The sequence below is a fragment of the Salarias fasciatus genome, chromosome 4, assembly GCF_902148845.1.
Source record: "Salarias fasciatus chromosome 4, fSalaFa1.1, whole genome shotgun sequence".
NCBI lineage: Eukaryota > Metazoa > Chordata > Actinopteri > Blenniiformes > Blenniidae > Salarias > Salarias fasciatus.
In genome coordinates this window covers 3,609,186-3,631,028 of record NC_043748.1, presented here as the reverse complement: position 1 = coordinate 3,631,028, position 21,843 = coordinate 3,609,186, and the positions used below count along the sequence as shown (strand labels likewise).

At 45.7% G+C, this 21,843-nt stretch overlaps 1 protein-coding gene across 3 annotated transcripts; it reads left to right on the top strand.

Moving 5' to 3' along the window:
* Window positions 1-1,088: 1,088 nt before the first annotated feature.
* map3k14a (mitogen-activated protein kinase kinase kinase 14a) lies at window positions 1,089-14,004 on the top strand. 3 transcript variants are annotated; one of them, XM_030089652.1, is made up of 16 exons: window positions 1,089-1,135; window positions 7,781-8,047; window positions 8,139-8,220; window positions 8,372-8,597; window positions 8,822-9,208; window positions 9,292-9,426; window positions 9,515-9,644; window positions 9,949-10,077; window positions 11,696-11,800; window positions 11,882-12,039; window positions 12,138-12,288; window positions 12,629-12,922; window positions 13,005-13,114; window positions 13,214-13,352; window positions 13,439-13,539; window positions 13,626-14,004. In XM_030089652.1, the coding sequence occupies exons 2-16, from the start codon at window positions 7,795-7,797 to the stop codon at window positions 13,842-13,844; spliced, it is 2,619 nt and encodes an 872-aa protein (XP_029945512.1). In that variant the 5' UTR covers window positions 1,089-1,135; window positions 7,781-7,794; the 3' UTR covers window positions 13,845-14,004. The 3 variants fall into 3 exon arrangements, with proteins under 3 accessions (XP_029945512.1, XP_029945513.1, XP_029945511.1); XM_030089653.1 differs by lacking the exon at window positions 1,089-1,135 and adding an exon at window positions 6,659-6,813 and having other exon boundaries at window positions 8,825-9,208; XM_030089651.1 differs by lacking the exon at window positions 1,089-1,135 and adding an exon at window positions 6,660-6,813.
* The last annotated feature ends 7,839 nt before the right edge of the window (window positions 14,005-21,843 follow it).

Here is a 21,843-nt window from a genome sequence, read left to right as displayed (position 1 = left end):
AAGACACTGATGTTTAGTAGTCCAAGGTAATTACATTGAATTATATTAAACAGGTCATTAACTGGGGCAGAGCATCAGGTTGAATCTAATATTGCATGTAAACAGACTGTAATGTGGTCTGTAGGAAACAGACTTGCCTGATTGCTTTTGGTCAGTGGACTATGGCCTCACCTAGTGGCAAGTAAATGTAAATACAGTTAAATGTGTGAAATAAATTGGATTGGAAATACAGTACAAACTGTATCAATTAATTGCAATTAAGTATATAATGATAAACACTAAGGAAACTTGGAATAAAAAGGCTTAAAACATCGTAGTGAGCTTTTGTGTGATTACTGCTGTACAAACAAGACACACTGTCTAACTGAAGTTTTCATATCGCTTGTTCTCCTATGGTGTTGACATTTAGCAGCAACAACTATATAAAAAAGTAAAGAATATGGGCAAAATATACCAATCAAATTAGAACGAAATCATGAAGATAGAAAACACAGGCAAAAAAGAATGCAACAAGATTTTAAAATAGAATATAAAAAAAGTGAAATGAGCACTAGCCGAAGCAATATAACATGAACATTTGCAATATATGAGAAAATGTTCCTCTGAAAATGTGGAATATAAAATACAGTAGGTATAGCTTTGGAATAGTGGTAACTGTCCAAGGATACGGAGTGTGTCATGAAATATTAAAAATATAAACGTATCAGAATTTAAAACATACTCATTACTAATCAAATAAAATCAAAGTTTATTCGAGGTTTCATGCACGAAATGCTACTTACAGTTTTTATCACTCTGAAAAGATTTTAGCTTGTTTCGCGGACATTTTTTTTTTTTTTTACTCAAATTAAAAACCAGCACATGTAATGATGATCTTTGACTACCAAAATAAATGATCACTTCCGGTTACATTCAAAAGCTCTTGCTGGAGCACAGAGACCTGCTTGTTTTTTTCAATCCACTCAATTTTATGAATGAGAGCAGCAGATGTTTGTATTTTTTGGTCTTATTACTTGCATTTATTTTCAATGAGAACGAATAATTTTTGATATATTCTGAAAGTACCCGGAAATCAATATCTATGTAGTGAGAGGAGAAAATTGACATCGGTCGACGCCTACCGCCTGGGAGAACGGTAAGGGAGGAATTTACTCTTTTTACTTTATATTACAGAAAACGGACAAACTATCGGGGACTTCGGAGATATCCTAAGTATTGGGAAATACGTTTTCCCACTTCAGAAGTGTGACTTTTCGAAGAATAGCGCCAACTGTTGTGACAAAGTTTTGAGTGAAATGGCGCTTACTGTGCAAGAGAAGGAAGTTATGATGCTGGTACAGTGAGGAGGAGTAGCCAGGGCTTCACGAAGCTAAAACAAAGAAAAGATACAGCATTGACAATAACCTAATACGTCTCATTCAGATCGAAGAGGACCGTGACAGTAATTTCAGAGAAAACTTGTCTTTTTTACGCCTTTTGTGGAGCAGATGTGTCCGATTAACATCCGCTTTTACCATCGTTTTAATCCGACAAATAAACATTTTCAGGCTCTTATAAGCTTTTAATAAATTTGAAATTATATGATTAAATATTTTGCAAGATACAAAGAGCTTTAATAAACCTCTATTGTATAGTATTTTTTGGCGTATTAGGTACAATACAGTGGTAACTACTATGCTGTCCAGTGTATTTAACGTGGGGTGTACATGGTTGACATGAGAGACATCAGGCCGCTGTTAGCTGACATCTACCAGATTGGATTGTTTACATGAGTCACCAGGGCAGGCATTGTTTGTCAGCTCCGAGCTGTGCTTGCCTCTTCAGCCCGAGCTCAAATGCAAACCAGGGACCATTCGCATGGCCCTGACTCAAACTCCTGGTCTGCATTTACAGCCTTGGCCTGCATCCATGTTTAAAACAAAACCTGACAGTCCAAATGTCTTATTCTCTCATGCCCTTTATAAAATGGCAAAGAAGTGCAGATAAGGCTTTACTCTCATTGTACACAGGATACACAGGGTTTTGAACAATGCACCCAAGGTTTATAGATATTATAAAGATGTTTGGTTGAGTTATATTTTCGGGAAGTCATCATTGATCTACCCACTCAGACTGGTATCTGTCAGACCGGATATGAAACGGTAAAGAAAGTCTACACACTGTGAACCACTGAGGGACAGAAACTGGTTTATTTACCATTTTGTGACTTCAGCTTTGCAGGACCGCATACAATAGTAGGTCATTTTGATGTTTCTCTTGATCGTTGTCTTGTCATTGACCTTTAAGCTACGTTAGTACCCGTCAACATCAATTTCCTTTTCTCTTCCTGTAAAAGGATGTCAAATTTTTGATGACTCATTCTGCATTTGCAGAAATTCACTTTCTCTGTCCAAATTCAGCTTAAAGGTGCTGTAGGCGGGATTTTGCTATTCAATGCTAATTTTTCTGTGTTTTCTTTGGATTAAATGTTAGAGTACCCATTGATAATCCTTGAGGAGTGTAGCATAATTGCACTACCGCGAGGGCGCAGCGTTTCCATCTGTCTCTGTTCTGAGCTGAAAAGGAATCTCCACAGCTCCAGGTATCTTTGACCAATCAGAAGAGCCCCTGAGGCTCTAACTGTGATTGGTCGAGGGGCGTTTGTCGCACGTTCTTGTGGGAGGGGCTTAACTTGCGTAAGGGCGTGATGTCAGAGAAAACAGGACAGGATTGGCTGTGCTGGGTTTCAAATCGCCATCTTAGATGGGTCAAATCGCCATCTTGCTTAGGTAACCCTAAGCAAGATGGCGGAGATGCAGAATCCTGCCTACAGCACCTTTAACAGGAGTCTTCTGCGCATCAACAGCAGAGCTTTGGATAATTTCTCAAACTGAATGGTGATTGAGAAAATGAATTCATGTTATGTGTTTATAACAACGTATTGCAGGAGGAAATTAACTTTACAGTATGACTCCATGTAACTAGAAGTAACTTCAAGGTGAAGTTTTAATTTTTTCTTTTGTCAGGATCAACAGTTTTGAAACATGTTCATCTTAAAAGAAACATAAAACCGAGAATGGCAAACTTGGATAATGACATCTCATGGTTTTTCTTAACTAAACTATGATTGTGCTGCGACATGACAACCATTCAAATCTCCACAATGAATGAACAAGTCATCGTGCCATCAGGTGAATTGAAATAGTTTTCAGCCTGGACTCTGCATGCATGCAAGGGTATCTTTCTTCATAATATTAATCCACAGTGATGAAGTGGCTGCAAAGAGCCAAGTGGCTGTTGACAGAGTAGTTGGGCCATGCAGGCTGTTTCTGAGGACGTCTGAACATGTGCCGTCCAGGTTGGGATTTGGACATTTTTCCTGAGAAGCAGCAGATCCCTTGAGTTGAACTTGGCTGGATGTTTTCTGTGTCCCACTCCAGGTTGAGCGCTTTTCCCTGTTCTTACTAAATGCTTTGGAATTTCATTAATCTGTGTGAGTGTGCAGCTGAGGTTGGCTCAACATGGCCACAGCCTGTATGCAGAGTTGGTCTAGTTTTAACCTTTTATTAGGTTGTGCTGTTGTTATTCACAGTTTCAGATCTATGTCTGTTATAACCCAATAAAACATAAAATTTACTTTGGTTTAAGCCTGTCGTTACTTTGTAACATCATAACACCACACAGTCAAACAAAGCAAGTTAAACAAAGCTAATCATCCTCTGAGTAACTTCACAAAAAGTCTCTTCTTGCGCCACACATCAATAGAAGCTTCCTCTCTAACACTTCACGGCTTTTTGATGAGTTTTCAACAGTTCACTTACTCCTCAATAGTGCCTGTGTTTTTGTTTATTATAAGATTCTGATATTAACGGTATTTTAATTACGCTTTTCATACAGTTGCTGATTAGAGCCTGCCCTTTTAGCAACCCTGGAAGATAGAGGTATTGGCTAACCCTCCACTCCCTGATGAGGGGTTGGGATTGATGTGTTGCCTTATCAGTGTGAAAATGGATTCACAGTAAAGATTCATGAACAGTCTCATACAACAAGCAGAGGCCGGTGTGCAGATTTCCCCTGGTTGCAGCCAGTCAGGGTTTACATGAAGAGACTTGTCCTGTCTAAACTGTCTGGAGTTATAGAAGAGCCGAGATGAGTCCTCCAACATGCTTGCGAAGTATCTCATGTATTTCTGAAGTTATTTTAGATAAACCAAATATCCTTCAGTGTAAAACATACTAGCAGAACATCTTCTGCGTTATTTGATTACTTGATGTTCAAGATGAGAAAGAGTGTCTTTTTTAATTTGCTTAATTCTATTTATCTGTTGAGGAGGCGTTTTCGTACAGAGAGACTGACCTCTGTGTTTTTTTTTTTTTTTCATTTAAGATGTGAGAAACATTTGCCCTTCAGATTATTTGACCTGATGAAAAGCATTTGCAGCATATGAACTCTTTGACTAACAGTGTGTCAAAAGCCAACCCTTGCCACATATGACAATGTTCACACAGCAGAGAGTTGTTTGATGATACTGTTGTCATGGCAGCCGGTTGTGTTATCACTCAGCGCGCAGCGCCAAATCGCTTTAAGCCTTTCATTTATGGCTTCTCGTGTATGTCGTGCATGACAAAGCCTCTGAAATGATATTCAGACCATTCTGTGCTCTGCTGCAGTTTTCGAATGAGAATGTTGCAGGGTTGACTGTGGTGGAATGGTTAACACTGTCACCTCACAATGAGAAGGTCATGGGTTTGAGGTCTGTCTGTGTTTAGGGCTTGTATGTTCTCTCTTTGTGTGTGGTTTTCTCTGGGTAGTCCAGTTTCCTCTTGCTGTTAAAAACACCATGCACATTCAATTCAGCTTTATCTATATACCGGTAGCCCTTCTTAGAAAATGGTCATCTCATCGTGCTTTTACTGAGAAAAACCCGGAAAATCCACGCGAGCTGGCATAGCTGGAGGTAGACAGCAGGAGCTCTCTTACAAGGAGGAACTTCTGCAGAACAACACGCGGAAGTAGCAACTGTCGCCTGTTCTGGTTAGGTGCATGTCAGTGCATGTGAGATTAGTTAGTGCCTGCTGCCTATAGGTGTGAACGTGAGTGTGATTGTCTGTTTCTCCTTTTGCCTTTGACGGACCTGAACCATCCAGGTTCTATCCTAACCTGCTCCAGTGGATAATTTCTTGCATTTTAATTTTATTAGAATTTAACCGTTGTTCGTAAACATTTTGGTAAACCGGTCCCACTCCACACATCTCTCTCCCAGATTCTTCAGGTGTTTTTTTCAGATCTAAACATTGCAGTGAAGCCAAACACAAACTTTCCTGACCACAGGTCAGCCAAAGCCCATTATCATGATTTCAAACACTTTCAACCCACACAATTCCTGTCACCTGTTCAGTGTGTAAATAATTAATACTGCTTCAAAAGGATAAATGATGAGGAAGTGTAAACTACAGTGTCTGAAAGAGGGATCAAACACACTGAACAGAGGTTCAGATGAATAAATAAAGGTAGTTTTTTTTTTTTTTTTAAATAAACGTGGTTGTAACATATGAAGCTGATGGCCGTCCGCTCTGTGCCAGCCTTATGCAGGAGAAGAAACACCGGGGTCTGAATGTAAACAGTTTCTGGAGATTGCTGTTGTGCGTTGCTTTTTGCAGTTATAGTTCGCTGAAGAGGCTCTTTGTTCACAGCACTTTATGGCATTGGGTTAACAACTTACGCAGGGCAGTGAACATCAGTAGAGGTTTGTTGTCGAACAATATTTTACCTTTATTATTCATACATGTTAGCTGCATGGCAGCAAGGGGTTAATCTTGTGCGTCGGGTTTGAAACCAAAGTCTTTCCAATCGGGCGGTGTGATGTTTTTCCTTCGGCGCACCGTTCACCTCCTGCTGATGGGTATCAGCGATCGCACAGGGTGACGACAGGACGATGTGATTTATCGCAAGATCAGCCTTAATTAATACTTGGCTTTCTTTCATCTCTATCCAACCCATTTAGTCGGCACCAGGATGTAGATCCGCCCTCATTCAACTATCAAAATCACTATCAGATTTTCAATCAGTGATGGAAAACATTTGGTTCCTACAACCTGTGAATGCAGACTGCTGCTCCGCTCTTGACAAATATTTACAATATAGGTGCAGTTATCAGATTGCCAGCTCTTCTTTTGTTCCTTGACATTTGAATTATTAAACATATAGCGTGGAGTGTGTGTGGGCACACAAATATCAGCTGGCTATAGACTGCATGCACATTAATATCAGCACACGCAAAAAGGTCAAAAAACTCTTCACATTTTGATCAGTGTGGAGCTCAGAAGTTCATAGCCTCAAGTAATTAATTCGTACGTTACATGTGTTCACAACTGTATGCATTTAACCGATGTTGTGCTTTGCTGATAATATCCATTTATCAACTTCATTTATTGTTGAAGGCGTTTGGAGCAAAGAGCTGATCTTATTATTTTAATCACAGTTAAACATCAGGTCTATAATCAAACATGCTATCCTCCAAACTGCAGCAGTTAGTGATAAGAGAGAGAGAGAGAGAGAGAGAGAGAGCCGGCCCCGTTGCAGGGAGGGGGGAATATGGGGAAGTGGAGAAGCATTTCCGATAAGTCACCATCAGCCGGCTCCTCCCCCGGGCTGGCAGCCAGCCAGCGCTCAGCGGCTCAGCCAGCAGAGTGGCAGAGACCGAGCCGAGACGCTACTGAAGAACTCGCCATGAAGGACGAGGCTGACAAGCACAGCGCGTAATATACGTAGATGTCAGGTTATTCGCCGGCGACACACAAGGGGAGAGAGAGCAGCTCAGCGTGGCATTCAGCGGTACGTCTACATACTACTCTGTCACACACACTCTGTTTTTGTGTTTGTTAAACTGCATTTCTCTCTTCAGCAAACAGGAGGATATCCCTAAAAAGCTCGTACAGCTTTATTGTATCCGTCGATGAATCGATGTCAGTTTCCCTGCTGTATTGCATGTATACGATTAGTTTATTCAGCAGCTTTGCTGTTGTTTCATATAAGATTTCAGGACTGGTTTTTCGGTGATAAGCTGCATTCAGGTGTACATTACGATCTGATGCAACTGGCTGTAACAATCGTCCTTGTGTTCTCCATCCAGGCTGCATAAGCAGTGCTGAGAAGGGCTTTGTGTCTATATTTGTCGGGTTTGTGATGGCAGATCGGACCTACAGGTGGGAAACCCAACATGCGACCGGCCTTTGTTCGTAAATTCAGCTCTGCCTCGTTTACTTCCGCTCCCTGAAACGGAGCGCTCGCATTCGACGATTCAGTTGCATCTGTCAAAACAAGGCCAGGGTTGGATTTCCTGTCTCATCTGCCCACCACACACTTTCAAAAGTTTCGGTTTAGCTCAACGATCGAGTGATCGTCATGCCCTGGGGCGTGTACGGCATAGTTTACTGGGTTCAACTTCAAACAAGCTCATAACGAGCAAATTAGAAGCCATTGTTGCTCCAAATGCGCGCGCGTGTGTGTGTGTGTGTGTGTGTGTTAGATTGAGTCATGGTTTTGAGCCTGTCTGTTTTGATTGGTTACAACTATGTTATGGCGCTAACAACATGAACTGGTTAATCCTGGTACTAGCAAAACAGAGAGGTATGAGGAACTGAGTTAAAAATATAACCATAAGCAAACAAATGAGGTCTAAAGGTTTGGATTTGACGCTCTTGGGTGGAAAGTCAAATCACATGAAAACTTCCTTTAACAAAGGATTATATCAAGGCTGTTATTTGACCTATCCATTTCATACGATGTGCTCTCTCTCCAGATCCAGTAGACGAAATGGCGGTGAGTCAAAGGGTTTTCAACTCGACGGCGCCATTCGTCGATTTGCCCAAAGCCAAGCTGAAGGACTCGTGCCCGTCGAGCTCCAGCACGGAGCAGGAGGCAGAGGAGGAGGAGGAGGAAGGAAAGGACAGCAAAATGGTCCTCATTGCTGAAAATCCGACACTTAGCAAACTCCTGACGCGTGGGACCGCAGAACAAGTGGGAGAAATGCCCTTTAAGACCTCAACGATCGTCGCTCAGGCAGAATGTAAATATGTCACTTTGTTAATTACTTTATACATTATAAGATATGGAGTAGTTCTGCTTGAAATGATCGTAATACAAACACTTCCCTGCAGGTGAAACCCAGGACTCCCAGGCATTCAGTCCCTCCTGTTCTGAACGAAGCTTTCCGGGCTTCTCTCCTAATTGCTACAGCAGGTATGGCATTGCTTCACCACCTGGATGTTGATATCAGTGAGACAGAAACATAAACTGTGTAAACAAAATGACTTTTCTGTGTTGCAGTATCACAGAATATAGCAGTATGTATTGAACTGAAAAACCATGCTCTGGACTCTTTCTGCTCCAGTACTTCATACGAGCAAAACAACGTGGCGTGCCTGACGCCGGCCTCCGTCCAGGAGCCGAGCGGCGCACCGGCGCTCCTCACCCCGAGGAAGAAGACTCGAAGGAGACTGAAGCGCAAAGGGAAGAGGAAGAAGGTGGAGAAGCCGCCGGTAAAGCAGCGGCAGAGACACAAGACGTCCTCCGGCGTGCCCGAGCAGGAGAGCGGGAGGTCTATGGTCCAGATCGTGGTGAGGGCCCACAGTCTTTTAGCGAATGGCAGCCTGTATGTGCGGTGATGTCTTATTAGACGGGCTGAGCGGTGTTTTCACTGTGAATCATCTTCACTGATAAGTTGCTTCATTTTTTGGCAAGTCAATAGCCGAATCTTTTGATACTCCCATGCAAACATGAGCCGTTTGTAAAAGTGAAACCCAGGTTTTAGAAAGCATCGTATTTCGTTTGTCTTTGCAAGGAGCCGTCAGTTGGGGTGAGAAGCGGCCTCAGCACTTCCTGCAGCAGCAGCATCGAGAGCTCGGAGGAGCGGGACCGGGGCCTTCCTCCGTACAGCCAGCAGGTCTCCACCTTCACGGGCTCCAGCTGCGCCCCCCTCGACTGGTCCTATCAGGGGGCGAGCCTCCCCTCCGGCCTCCAGTCCTACGAGCGGAGCTGCAGCTCGGACTCCCTCAGCAGCGTGGGAGACTGCCCGCTGGCCGTGGCCGGCCTCCGGGGCAGCGTCAGTCAGGGTGACCGGTGCTACGCCAGACCCCTTTTCAAAGCCGTGGAGAGGGAGTTCAGGGAGGAGGATGAGCTCTGCAGAGCGGACTCCGTCAAAAACGAGGGACTTATCTTTTACATCGAGGTAACGTCTGCCATGCCTCAGTCTGCGTTCTCACTTTTGAAGCGTGCTTCAGCTGAACACCCCTCTTGCTCTTCTCCTGGCAGAATATTCAGCTTGTGGACTCTGAATACAGGGAAGGCCGAGAGTATGTGCTCTCAAAGTTTATCAAGCAAGGTTCGTTCGGTGAAGTACACAGTGCTCAAGATGTCAACACAGGATTCAAATTCGCTGTCAAAAAGGTAATAAAGAAACCTTGTCGTCTTTGAAGCAGCCCCCCTGCGTAGCGTGACTTTTTAAAAAGACTTTCGTGTGACTGTTTTCTCACAGATTGACCTGAAGAAGTTCAGCAGTGAGGAGGTGGGTGCGTGGAGTACCTGCAAATCTCCTCGAGTGGTGAAACTCTTAGGAGTGGTCAGAGAGGGGCCCAGCATTTCTCTCTTCATGGACCAGAAATCTGGTGAGGAAACGTGATTTCATCTCAACCTCTTCTTTTTTCTTTTAGCAGATTTTGTTACCACTAAGATCCAACATCTGATTTTCATCGCTCCAAAATCCCAGCTTTGGATGTTAAATAAAAGACTATCAGGTTTTCCTCAAAGTGTCGTCAAGTGTCCCGACATGTTCCCTCAGTGGTCACAAAGACGCCACACTCGCTTCCTTTATCAGAAAAATTCAGCAATAAAATAACACATCAAATCAGATTCCCTTATCTGTAAAAATGACCAGTGCTGAGCTTTTTGTGACTCTGTCTGTTGTTGCAGAGTCTCTGGGTCAGCTGATAGTGAAGCGCGGCCGGCTGCCCGAGGATTTAAGTCTCCACTACCACTCTCAAGTCTCCACCGCGCTGGAGTACTTGGCGAAGAAAAGAGTGGCTCATCTGGATATTAAAGGTACGTTGAGCAGCTGTGTATTGAAATTGTTATGAAATAAAATGCGTCTCGATGGCAACGGGAAAACATACATGAACTCCTGAAGGTCAAACACTGTTAATCTATGACGAATGAAAGATAAGGACGAAGATATTTTTATTTGATGCATTTATAGGGTATAAAATGATATACTTGAAAATCATCAACTCAATTATGTCATTTAAGGTGTTTAAAATATAATATTATCATACATTACGTTATTATTATACTACGTTTATTAAAGGAATCATTAACCTGACCAAACTCACACATCTCATAAAGTACAGCCTAAAGATTTTTTGGAATTTGATAGTATTTTTCACTGCATTTCAGTTGAAAGCTTGAGTTCTGCTATCTTATAAACAGAATGTGGAATTTGTACCCTGAAAGTGACTGACTGGCAGCATGAAGTAGACTCAATAAAAACTCTCAGGTTTATTGGATTTATGCTTCATTTACAGTGTGCTTGAATGTGAAGCATTTGTGGTGAATATAAAGCAGAAGTGTTGGACTTTTTTTTTCCCTCTCAAATTCTAGAGATCTCACAAAAGCAGAAGCTCCTCTCACGTTCTGACACATCTTTTATTCAATGATTGTCATCAGTGCAGCAGCGTTAGGCTGAAAGAAACAGGAAGAAACACGCCGGCTACCAAATATGGTCACTTTGAAAAGAATCAGACCGGTAAAATTAAAAGACGGTTTTCATTCATTCTTGTTCGTCGATGATCGTCTGCCTCAGCGAACAGGTTACGAGAGTCGGAAGCGTGTCTGGTTTAGAAGAGTAGCAGCGTAGTGAGAAGGGTGAAACAAATGTGTCAGGTCGACTTTCACTTGTTCTGATCACCTGAGTGAAACACAAACAGGCAGAAAGGATAAGTGGGATGTCTAACTAGTTCCCATCGGAGGGATTTCGAGCCTCAGTGCAGCTGCTACGTGGAATGAAGATGTTAATAAAGATACGTGCTACAATTGATCTTCAGGCACCTGTGTTTTGAAACCAGACTGCCACAAGGCGGGCTGGGAATTTCCCACAGTGTGACTCACCGCCGCTCTTCAGAGACGGCGCATGTGCGGCGGGTCAGGAGAGCGAGCGAGGCAGAAATGGGAGAACGAGCTGGGGGTGGGGGGGGGGGGTGGGGGGGGGGGTTGGGGGGGGGGAGGGCAGCAGGAAGTTGAGAGAGAGAGAGAAGGAGAGAAAGAGAAGAAAAGTTCAAGCACGCAAAGGGGACAGGATAAAAAAAAAACGTTTAGAAAAAGAAGGCAAGTGAAAAAGTGAAGAGGAACTGAGTGAGAAAAGAAAAGCTGGGCCAGTAGGAAAAACTTCTTTTTTTTCTTTTTATGCTGTAGTGTGAGTCAAGCGCCACCTGGTGTCCACAATGCCTCTGGAAAACAAGCAGCAGGCATCTCTGTCCGCTCGGTTCCCAGTTTCCACGCCGAAGCAGCTGTCCTGCTCTGACTCCATGTTTCCCCCTCTCGTTCGGATCCTTTGTCTCTGGCCTGCGTTCTGCCCTCTTTTCTGATTATGTCATCCGCAAACCGAGCGCCGCGGAGAGCGGCAGATTAACGCCGAAGATCACTGACGCTGCCCGTTTCCCCACAGCTGACAACGTGTTGCTGTCGGAGGACGGGAGAGACACCTTCCTGTGTGACTTCGGACACGCAGAGAGACTGGACACCCAGGGACAGAGCCTCAGTCGGTCCAAAGGTGAACGCTTTCTCCATCGATTCACTCTGAGATCGTTTCCCCGCGTCCCGTGTCTCACGTGGTCAGTGTGACCGGTTGCAGAGCTGAAGGGCACGGAGACCCACATGGCCCCTGAGGTGGTGAGGGGGGAGCCCCGCGGAGCCAAAGCAGATGTGTGGAGCAGCTGCTGTATGTTACTGCACATGCTCAATGGGTGTCAGCCCTGGACCAGATACTACACCTGCAGACTCTACCTGAAGGTGCTCCTCCTCACACACACAGAACCATGAACATGCGTTTGACCCTCCAAGGATCCACAGCAGGGTCTGACTGGGTCTGCTCTGTCTGACGGTTGCAGATTGCCAACGAGCCCCCGCCCCTGAGAGAGATCCCCCCCGACTGCAGCCCCCTCACAGTGGAAGTGATCAAGGCGGGACTCCAGAAGGACCCGGTCAAGAGATCGTCAGCGTCGGATCTCAGAGAGAAAACGGACAGAGCTCTGAGAGAAGGTGAAGCTTTTCAGAAGTAATCCGTTTTGACAGGAAAAGTGTTTTCCATGTAACTGTATGGATTTAGTTTCCTGTAGAGGTTTTTGAAGTGTGAGCTCTCCCTGTCAGAGTTGAAACCACATGGCAGCCCCCCAAGTCTCACACCACATGTGCTTCTTCTCACACCAACTCACAATTCCTCCGATGTTTTTCACATTATGAGGTTTTGCTAAGTGCTGTTGGGTTCCTAGACAGTGGAATTCTCTCGTGTAGCTTCATATCCTACCTGTTGCTCGTGGTTTGGCACGGCTGATTTTCATGCGTTGCAGGAGATAATGTGATGTGGTCTGTTTGGTTGCAGTGGGCGGGCTCAGCAACCCTGTGCGGGGTCCCTACACAGAGCCCCTCTACACGCCCAGCAAGCCTCCGGACTGCCTGGAGCTCCTTCAGACCCCCTTCGAGGATGAACGCCGGGAGTCTGGGAACAGAGTGTCGACGGCAGGGAGGCTGATGAAGAAGCTGGACCATGAGGAAAACGCCGAGACGAAGCAGAACCCGCCTCCCGGTCCACAGATGCTGATCTCTGAGCCGAACTGCAAGAGGAGCAACAAGGTCAGCACGGTGCCTGAACTGGAGCTGCGCAAACTGGAACGAGGTGAGCTGTTTTTCTTTTTTCTACATATTGACGTGGGGTGAAGGTGAGTCGTATTTTGAACCCGCTCACCGCTCTCCTGCAGATTTCTACCTGAGCAGTCTGTCGCAGCTTCATTCAGCGGAGATGCAGGAGCAGCTCCTGTCCTGTCTCAGCAGCGATCCGTATTCCAACTGGGAGCCATGGGACAAGAAGGTACTGAGAGCGTCACGTGAATCCACGGCACGGGAAAAATAATCAGCTGTTAGGTCTGACCATAACCAGTCTGGTGTTTGGTTTTGTCCCCGCCCGCAGGACTCCGGCCGCTGGTCCCTGAGCCTCGGAGACGACCTCAGCTCCGGCGTCTTCTCCTCCAACAGTCAGCCGGACGCGCCGGTGTTCAGCGTGGATCTGCTGGGCCACACTCAAGTGCCGCCGCCCTGCTGCTTTGAAGGTGCCATGTCAGACATGAGCACACATCAAACTGTGTTCCCAAACGGTGGATCTCTGACGTGTCTGCTGTGTGTCTCGGCGGCTCAGGTGTGGACGTCTGCATCCGAGACTTCAGCCGGAGGAGCATTCGCATCAGAGAGGCCCGGCGGGTGAAGGTGGGCCACATCGCCACAGGAATCAGCGATCAGGTGAGGACCGGCAGCGTCACGCAACTCGCGTCTCGCCGAATCAGTCAGCAGAGGTCAGAGGTCACTCGTGCGTTTCTCCTGTTCAGATCTCGGAGAGGGTGTTCACGCTGCAGACCCCGCACGGCTGGCACGTGGCGCACGACGACGAGGTGCAGGACTCTGGCGTGGAGCTGTGCTGCGTCTCCGCCCCAGACTCCAGCCACAGCTGGAGGTGGAGGATCAGAGACGGGGTGCTGGAGACCAGGTCCAGCCAGCAGCTCTGCTCTCCGCCCGGCAGCGGCCTCAGATCAGCCATTGAGGTGTGACCTTCATCTCTGGTGCCCTGCGCTCTCATTCGGGCTGTTCAGCCAACATTTGCTGTTACATTTCAGCTTTCAGTGTCATGGTGGATTTTCTTCCACAGATGTTTACATGTTGTGCTTTTTTATGTCATGTTTACATGAACTCAATAAACATTGAACTGTGCACAGCGAGTGGAGGATTTCTTTCTGCTCATCGTTATTACAGTTAAAATGACTTGATCATCCTGTTTTACAACTTAATGAATATTTAATAAGTCTCCGAGACTTAAATAAATTACACCATAGACAAGCAATCTGTATAAGTAGCGATTGTCTCTCAGTTTGTGGCTGTATCTTGTCGTTTTCTGACAAGTTTTATCAGCTAAAGTTGGCTTAGCAACAGAGGCTAACTGTTAGCTCCGTGGTTAGCATGCACTTACTCTGCATTTTTCCCTGTTAGCTATGCTAATTGATTTAGCTGAACACACTTAGACTGAAGTTTTGTAGTTTTCTTTTCATGCCAGAGTACTGAGAAGAATGTCCCAAGTGTTGTGAGCACAGATTATCAGTCCAAAAATTGAACACAAAGTAATATTTTGCCTCTGATGTGGAATACCACTAATATATTTCTATCTCATTGATTGAAATGTAACAAGCTTCTCCACTTCAAATACCTCTGCTACAATGAAGAGCTTTAAGAACATTTCGGAGGTTAAGAGTCAACTGAAAGTCAAAAAATTGTTCAGAAGTTTTCTGTTCAGAAAACTTGTACTATCTTCATACATTCTAAATCTTTTTTTTTTTTAGTTCCCGCTGCTTGTTCCTTTGAATTTTTTTTTTTTTTTTATTGAATGTGATGTCTGTCGGTGCTCATCTTTGGTCTTCTTTCCTCTTCGGTGCTCTTCCAGATGTCACTTGTGAACATCTGGGAACAGACAAGCACATTCAACAGTGAGACCATGGCTGGATTCGAACTCGTGTATTGAAGTTGTGACCTACCTCGTGCCAATGTACTATACCATTGAACCACCCCTCCTGGGGCGTTATTATAGCGTTAACTGCTGTATTTAATGCTTAATCACAAGTAGTGGTTGCCATGGATCAGTCATCACTCGTGGATGCTCGCTGCACACTACTGAGTGTTGACACTAGATGGCGCCTTTACTGTATAGAACAGCAGTTTTCAAAGTGTGAGGCCGCCTCCCCTGGGCCTCCCCCTCTTGTTGAAGACGTCCGCACTTGGTTCCTGCTCCTGCTGTTGTGTAGCTCCTGGGCTGTATTTCTGTTGCTTAAAATGTGCGTTTTTGCTTTTGCCTCTGATGTGGAATACCAATAATATATTTCTACCTCATTGATTGAAATGATGTAACAACCTTCTCCACTTCAAATACCTCTGCTACAATGAAGAGCTGTAAGAATATTCCAGAGGCCCGATATACAGGTGATCATCGAGCGCCTGGAGGCAGCAGCACGAGCAGCAGCTCGCCCCGCACCTCCAGCCCCGCCGTGAGCCGCCGCCGCAGCGCCGTCGCTCCTCGGACCAGCGGCGTCCAGCCCCTTGGAGCACCCCGGCACCTGGACAGACCGGACCGTCTTCCCGCGGCGCCGATCAACCCAGACGGTCCCGCGCTCCTGAGACACGGAGCGCCCCGTCCGCTCGAACCGCACCTGCCAGCAAACATGCAAATAAAGGCCGTCAGGCCCGTTACATCTTCCAAAGAGCAGCAGTCCCTCCTCTCCCCCGTTTCAGCACCCCGCAAACGCTCCAGGCTGCACTCTCCACCGGCTTCGGCTCGAGTGAGCATTTCTCTCCGTCCCGGCCCGGCTCCCCGCCGTGGGGTGTCCCGGCCCCGGCCGCACCCATAGCGCTCTCAGCAGCGTTTGTCCGCCGGCCATATCAGAGCGGCGGTGCCGTTACGCCCCGGGCTGCCGACATGCAGCGCCCCAGCCCCGGCGCCACTCATGCCGCTCCCAGCGGAGTTTCTCCGCCGAGCGGCGGACTCACGCCGGCCCGGGTGTCCACCGTAAAGCGTCCCGACCCCGGCCTTATTCGTGTTGCTCCCGGCAGCGCTCCCTCGGCTTCCCCGTGTGTTGACACGGCGGAGCCTCGGAGCAGCGGAGCTCTGCCGTCCCGGCTCCGGCTTCAGCACCACGGCCAGCGACCCGGAAGGCTCAGACTTCAGCACCGAGGACAGCGACCCGGAAAACTCCGGGATCGCGCTGCCTCTGCTCGGGTTGTCCCCAGCAAAGCGCCGGTCCGCGGCCCCCTGGCGGCCGCCCGCACTCATTCAGGGGACGCCCGCTCCACAGCCCTTTCGCCGGGGCCCCCCGTCTCCCGAGGCCGGGAGGACGGGTGGGCCGTCCCCTCAGGCCGTGGTACAGCCACTCACGCTCCGGTTTCACACGTGGCGTGTTATGTTGGGACCGCTTTCTCCCTGGCTGTCCAGGACACTGAGAAACGGTTATGCCCTGCAGTTCGCCTGTTGTCCACCTCTCTTCAACGGCATCCTCCGAAGTAGCCTCACTCCTCCGCTCACCGAGCTGAGCGCGACAGAGGCGCACTCGGGCTTTTATTCCCCCTACTTCTTGGTCCCCAAGAAAAGCGGGGGGGGGGGGGGGGGGGGGGGGGGGGGGTAAGACCCATTCTGGACCTGAGGGTCCTCAACACTCACATAGCCACCAGGAGGTTCTGCATGCTGACGATCAAACACAAATTCTACATATTGACGTGGGGTGAAGGTGGGTCGTATTTTGAACCCGCTCACCGCTCTCCTGCAGATTTCTGGCTGGTTTTCTTGCTGCTTTCTGACTTTGTTTCTCAGTGTTTCATTGAATGTCTGCTCATCCTGGACTTCATGTGTCTGTGACACAGAAAGAGAGCTGTGTCAAGAGTCACTTTGTCCTGTCGGGATGTGGACGCCGTGACGGCTCTGTGCAAAAATTGATCCACCAATTCTGTATTTTCATACAACAACTTCATTCAACTCTTCATATTTCCAGAAGATCTGAAGGTAGTCCTAGTTTCAAGGTGGACTGCAGTCAGTATACACTTTGGTCTTCCTTGATTGTGCAATTTTGGCACAATAACAAACGACGTAACAGTAATAAAGACTAATGTGTGATAAAACGGTCATTAAATCAGATTATCAGTGGAAAATTCAACTCTCAGGGTTGGAGGACGTCTTTTCCTGTCAGAACTTCTTGTTATTTAATTACTGATTAATGATCAGGATCAAAAAAAGGTCATTTTGTTAAAAAACACATTTTAGAACAGAATTTCCTGTGATTGCAGTGGAGACAAACTAAATGGAGAAAATATGCTTCAGTGTTATAATAAACACTAATATTAAAGCATCTGAAAAACATTTGTTTATTTGGCACGAGACAGAGCAGGTGTGGAGTTGGTCAAGCTGTTTGAGGGTGGAGGAACTTCCTCCCGAAGACCCTCGATTAGATCGTCTCTGGAACACCCAGCTCATGAGATCAGTTTAGAAGAAGGAAATACTGTCCAAATGGTGACTGATGTGGAATAATGCTTTGTTTTCAAAGTTCTCAGGAACACAGTGTGAAGGCCGCTCTGTTTTGTCTGAAGTCACTTGGAAACAGCGTCTGCTAGTCTCGTGAGATCTAGCTATATGAGATGGCATGGCCGGAAGTCATGCAAGAGTTGGGTTGGATTCTTCCCGGAGCAACAGCCTTGCTCTCAATCAGCTGATTTATGTGTGCTTCGCCTGCAATCCTCAATAAATCCTCCTTGTGCAGCGTCAACACCTTGACTCATCATCTTTGGCTCTGATTCACCAAAAATTCCACAACAGTTTGGGGGCTCGTCCGGGATCTAAATACAACATAAACGAGGTGAGTGCAAATGTTTCCTCTGTTAAATATTTCACTCAGGAAGTAATGCCTTACCTGTGGGAATGTTTGACTAGATAAAAGAACTATTTCATAGTTGATTGGAATTGTAAAAGCAAATTTCTAAACATAAAGAGCCAAAGATGTCCCAAAATATTTGATTGATTCTTATCAATCAATTGCTAATGATTAGTAACAATTGGGTTGTAATAATAATTTAATTCTAACTTGGAACTGTGGCTGAGAGAGCTTAGGAAGAGTTTCTAGACTTGGAGTCTGGACGGCCCTGGGGGCCACTGGCGTGGAAGGGCTGAGTCCCTGAAGCGACTTTGTTTTCACTCGGATTGGATCCGATCCGAGATTGACGCACCGCAGAGCTTGGGGGGTATCTTAATATAGCCTCTTCACCAGGGCGGGCCTGGTGCATGTAACAGAAGGGTTGATGATTTCCCTAACGGGCTGACCTGCACTGTTGCAACTGTGGGTGGCGTCGCGTGTGGAAGTTTCTACTGGTGAGACTTTTTGAAAACTGGGTGAGTGTGATTCTGCAGGTCACCTCGCGGCTCTGACTCTCTCTTTCACGTTAAAAGAAAAAGGAGGTAAATAGAGAACAAGGTCATGATGCTGGGAGGTTGTTTAGGTTTGTAGAGGACATGTGTTGCTGTTTGTTTTGCTGTTTTGTTTGCAGCTATTGTTTGTGCTAATCTGTTTGGTAAACACCAAAGTGTTAAACATAGGAAAAGAAGAGACGAGAAGTAGAACAGCACGGCGTGGTCTGATCCTGTTGAGAGTTTTCAGAAACTATTCGATGAGTTCACACCAGTCGGGGTGGTCGGCAGGACCAAGTTATTGGAATGTTTAGAAGAATCACAATCTATGGCCCGAGCGATGATTTCTGGCTGGTTACGCAGACAACCGAGTGATCTGAGACCGCCGAGAGAATTAAAGTTTACTTTAATGCATGGTGGTTTTGCATTTGCTGGTTCTGTGTTAAAAACTGATTGAGACTCCTCACTGGTGACACAAAACCGGTTGTTGAAGAGAAGCGTAAGGATAGACACGCTGAAGAGAGAGTGAGAGGCAGAGACAGGGCAGAGTGAGAGAGAAAGAGAGAGACAGAGAGAGAGAGAGACAGAGAGAGAGAGGCAGAGAGAGAGAGACAGACAGAGAGAGAGAGGCAGAGCAGGGAGAGAGAGACAGAGAGAGAGGCAGAGCAGGGAGAGAGAGACAGAGAGAGAGAGGCAGAGAAGGTAGAGAGAGACAGAGAGAGAGAGAGGCAGAGCAGGTAGAGAGAGACAGAGAGAGAGAGAGGCAGAGCAGGTAGAGAGAGACAGAGAGAGAGAGAGGCAGAGAGAGAGAGAGAGAGGCAGAGAGAGAGCGGCAAAGTGAAGTGAAGAGATGAAGGGTTTGATGAACAGGGAGGAAGAACAGGAAGTTAAGAAAAATAAGCAGGGTTTTATCCAAAGGGAAAGGTTTTCAACCTGTTCGTTTTGTTTCCTGTTTTTTTTACATGTTTAAGATAAGGAATCCATCAACGAGTCAACAAATTTGCTTGTTGAACATGTAATCTACTCCACTATTTTTAACCTGAAGTCTACTGAGGACACCCAAGATTTGAATTTATATTCAAATCTTTCAATCTAATAGCCTGTCTGATCACGACGGGGTTGATTAATCTATGATGTGATTGATGATTGGTTCTTTGAGAGAGATTCGCTCTGCAATCTTAAAAATTGATTAATCTAAAAATCGAATTCATCTGCAGATTAAACCAAAATAAAGGAAAAACAGTAACCTTTTCCGAAAGAGAGGGAATACAATAGAAATAGATTCCTGCTTATATCTACATTTGGTCACAAGACAAGCTGTCTTGACATAGTTTTTCATTATTCCTCTGAGGAACAAACTTTGAATGCAGTATTTTATCAGAAGAATCAAATAAGATGTCTGCTACTGACAACACAAATCATCCATTGGTTAAAAGCAATAATACTCTGAGCAGTTTGTCTAGAGACATGCTTTGCACTCATAAGTATTTTTCTGACACCAGTACTTTTACGTGTAATTGAGCATTAATCAGTGTAGCAGTATCTGTACTTCACGACGAAATTTTCAGAAACCTCCACCTCTGGAAATTTGTCAACATAAATTTATTTTTTCCATCTTCAGTAGGTGGGCAGAGGCCAGAAGTTCCACCTGTGAACCGTTTCCTGGATAATGCTGTAAAGCTTGTGATTCAGGCCTGTTTGAGAGAAAACTGATTTCTCCAAGACTGCCAGCTGTGTGCAGGGTCAGAGGTCACTGCTTGAGCCATTGACAGGTTTGAGGATGGTTCCCTGAGGACAAACTCTCAGGATGATTATTCATGATTGTGTTAAAGAGAAAAGACAACCTGAATTTGCTGAATTTGAGAGGCAGTCTATTTTCTTTGACAAAATTTCCACATCAATCCCTCCTGTGGGAGGCCACCGAGCATCCTGAGCCCAGCTGCAGCTGAAAGTGACGTTCCTTGGACACGTTCTGGAGGAGAGGATCTGGAGGACCGGTCCTGGTCTTCGGGAAGACCTGAACTGTGGTCTAATCTGCCACTACAGACTAAAAGAAGAGACGTTGTCTTTTCTAGGTCTGGCAGAATGCTGTCGTCACTGGACTTTTGGTTTGCAGCTGTAGACTCTGTGTTTTGAACAACCACACAAGGATGTTTCTGCAGGACTGGAGTGAACAGAGACAATGTCACAGGAGGGTCAACATCTGAAGGAAGACTAAACATCGGCCTCTGGTCTGGGATTACCTGGCTACAGACTGCCCTGTCATCTCTATTCCAAGAGAAGGGACGGTTCTCTACAGGTATTCTGGTTCAGATCATGGATCACGGTTTCACCCTGATGCTTATTTCTCTTGCAGACTCCTGACTGTGATCCTGGGCTCCTAAATAGTCTGTGAGCAGCTGATGCTCCAGCAGAGATTATCACTGCAGCAGGTTTTGGTTCGGGGCAACGGATGCATGGTACATGTGTCACATTCTGCTGCTGGTGAATAAAGCACAGAGTGCCTGTCAGCAGGGAGGTCGGGTTATGAAGCCATGTTCTGTGTTTTTACTTTTACCTTGGAAATATCTGCTCAACTGAATATGGATGAATGTGACTGTGTGAAGACTGACAAACTAACTTACTAACAAACTAACATTGACATTGATGACTGACGTTGAGAACAACCAGATGTTCAGTGTTTTATTGTTGTGTTCAATGTTTTTGCTGATTTTAAGGGTTTTTCTTTCTTTTCTTAGTTTAGCTTGATTGGACACATCGCAGCCACTGATTGTCTTTTGCCTTCCTGGTTGATTGGCCTGGGCCAGGATTGATTGTTTGGCATGAAGGTATTTCCAGCTGTCACTGTCCCATGGGTTGCTGATTTGTTTAAATTGTGCATCCATGACTGAGTGCTGCTTGGTGTTTTTGTGACAGTGGATCAGTTGGAAATGGTCGTTGAAACATAGGTAACTTAGGACATATAAAATAAAAATGACAATGCACTTGGAGGAACTGATCTCATTGATGTTTATGGAGAGCATTAATATTGACGTGTGATGCAAATGAAAAGTGGTTTTACTTTGTCTGGCTTTACTATCTCCGATAGTGAGCTAGATTACTGTTAAAATTTGAATTTATTTTGTGTCTGGTTTTGTTTAAATTGGAATTTAACAACAGGAGGGATTGATGTGGAATAATGCTTTGTTTTCAAAGTTCTCAGGAACACAGTGTGAAGGCCGCTCTGTTTTGTCTGAAGTCACTTGGAAACAGCGTCTGCTAGTCTCGTGAGATCTAGCTATATGAGATGGCATGGCCGGAAGTCATGCCAGAGTTGGGTTGGATTCTCCCCGGAGCAACAGCCTTGCTCTCAATCAGCTGATTTATGTGTGAATCCTCTGCAATCCTCAATAAATCCTCCTTGTGCAGCGTCAACACCTTGACTCGTCATCTTTGGCTCTGATTCACCAAAAATTCCACAACAGTGACCTTCACATTTACTTGAATGCATTTTATAGAAACAATATTTCTTTGTCGCTTTGTAACTGAGACGTGCCTTTCATATTAAATTCAACAGCTTGGTGAGGAATTCTAAACCTATTCCTGTTCAGATTTTAAGCTTGTGTGCATCATTCAAACGA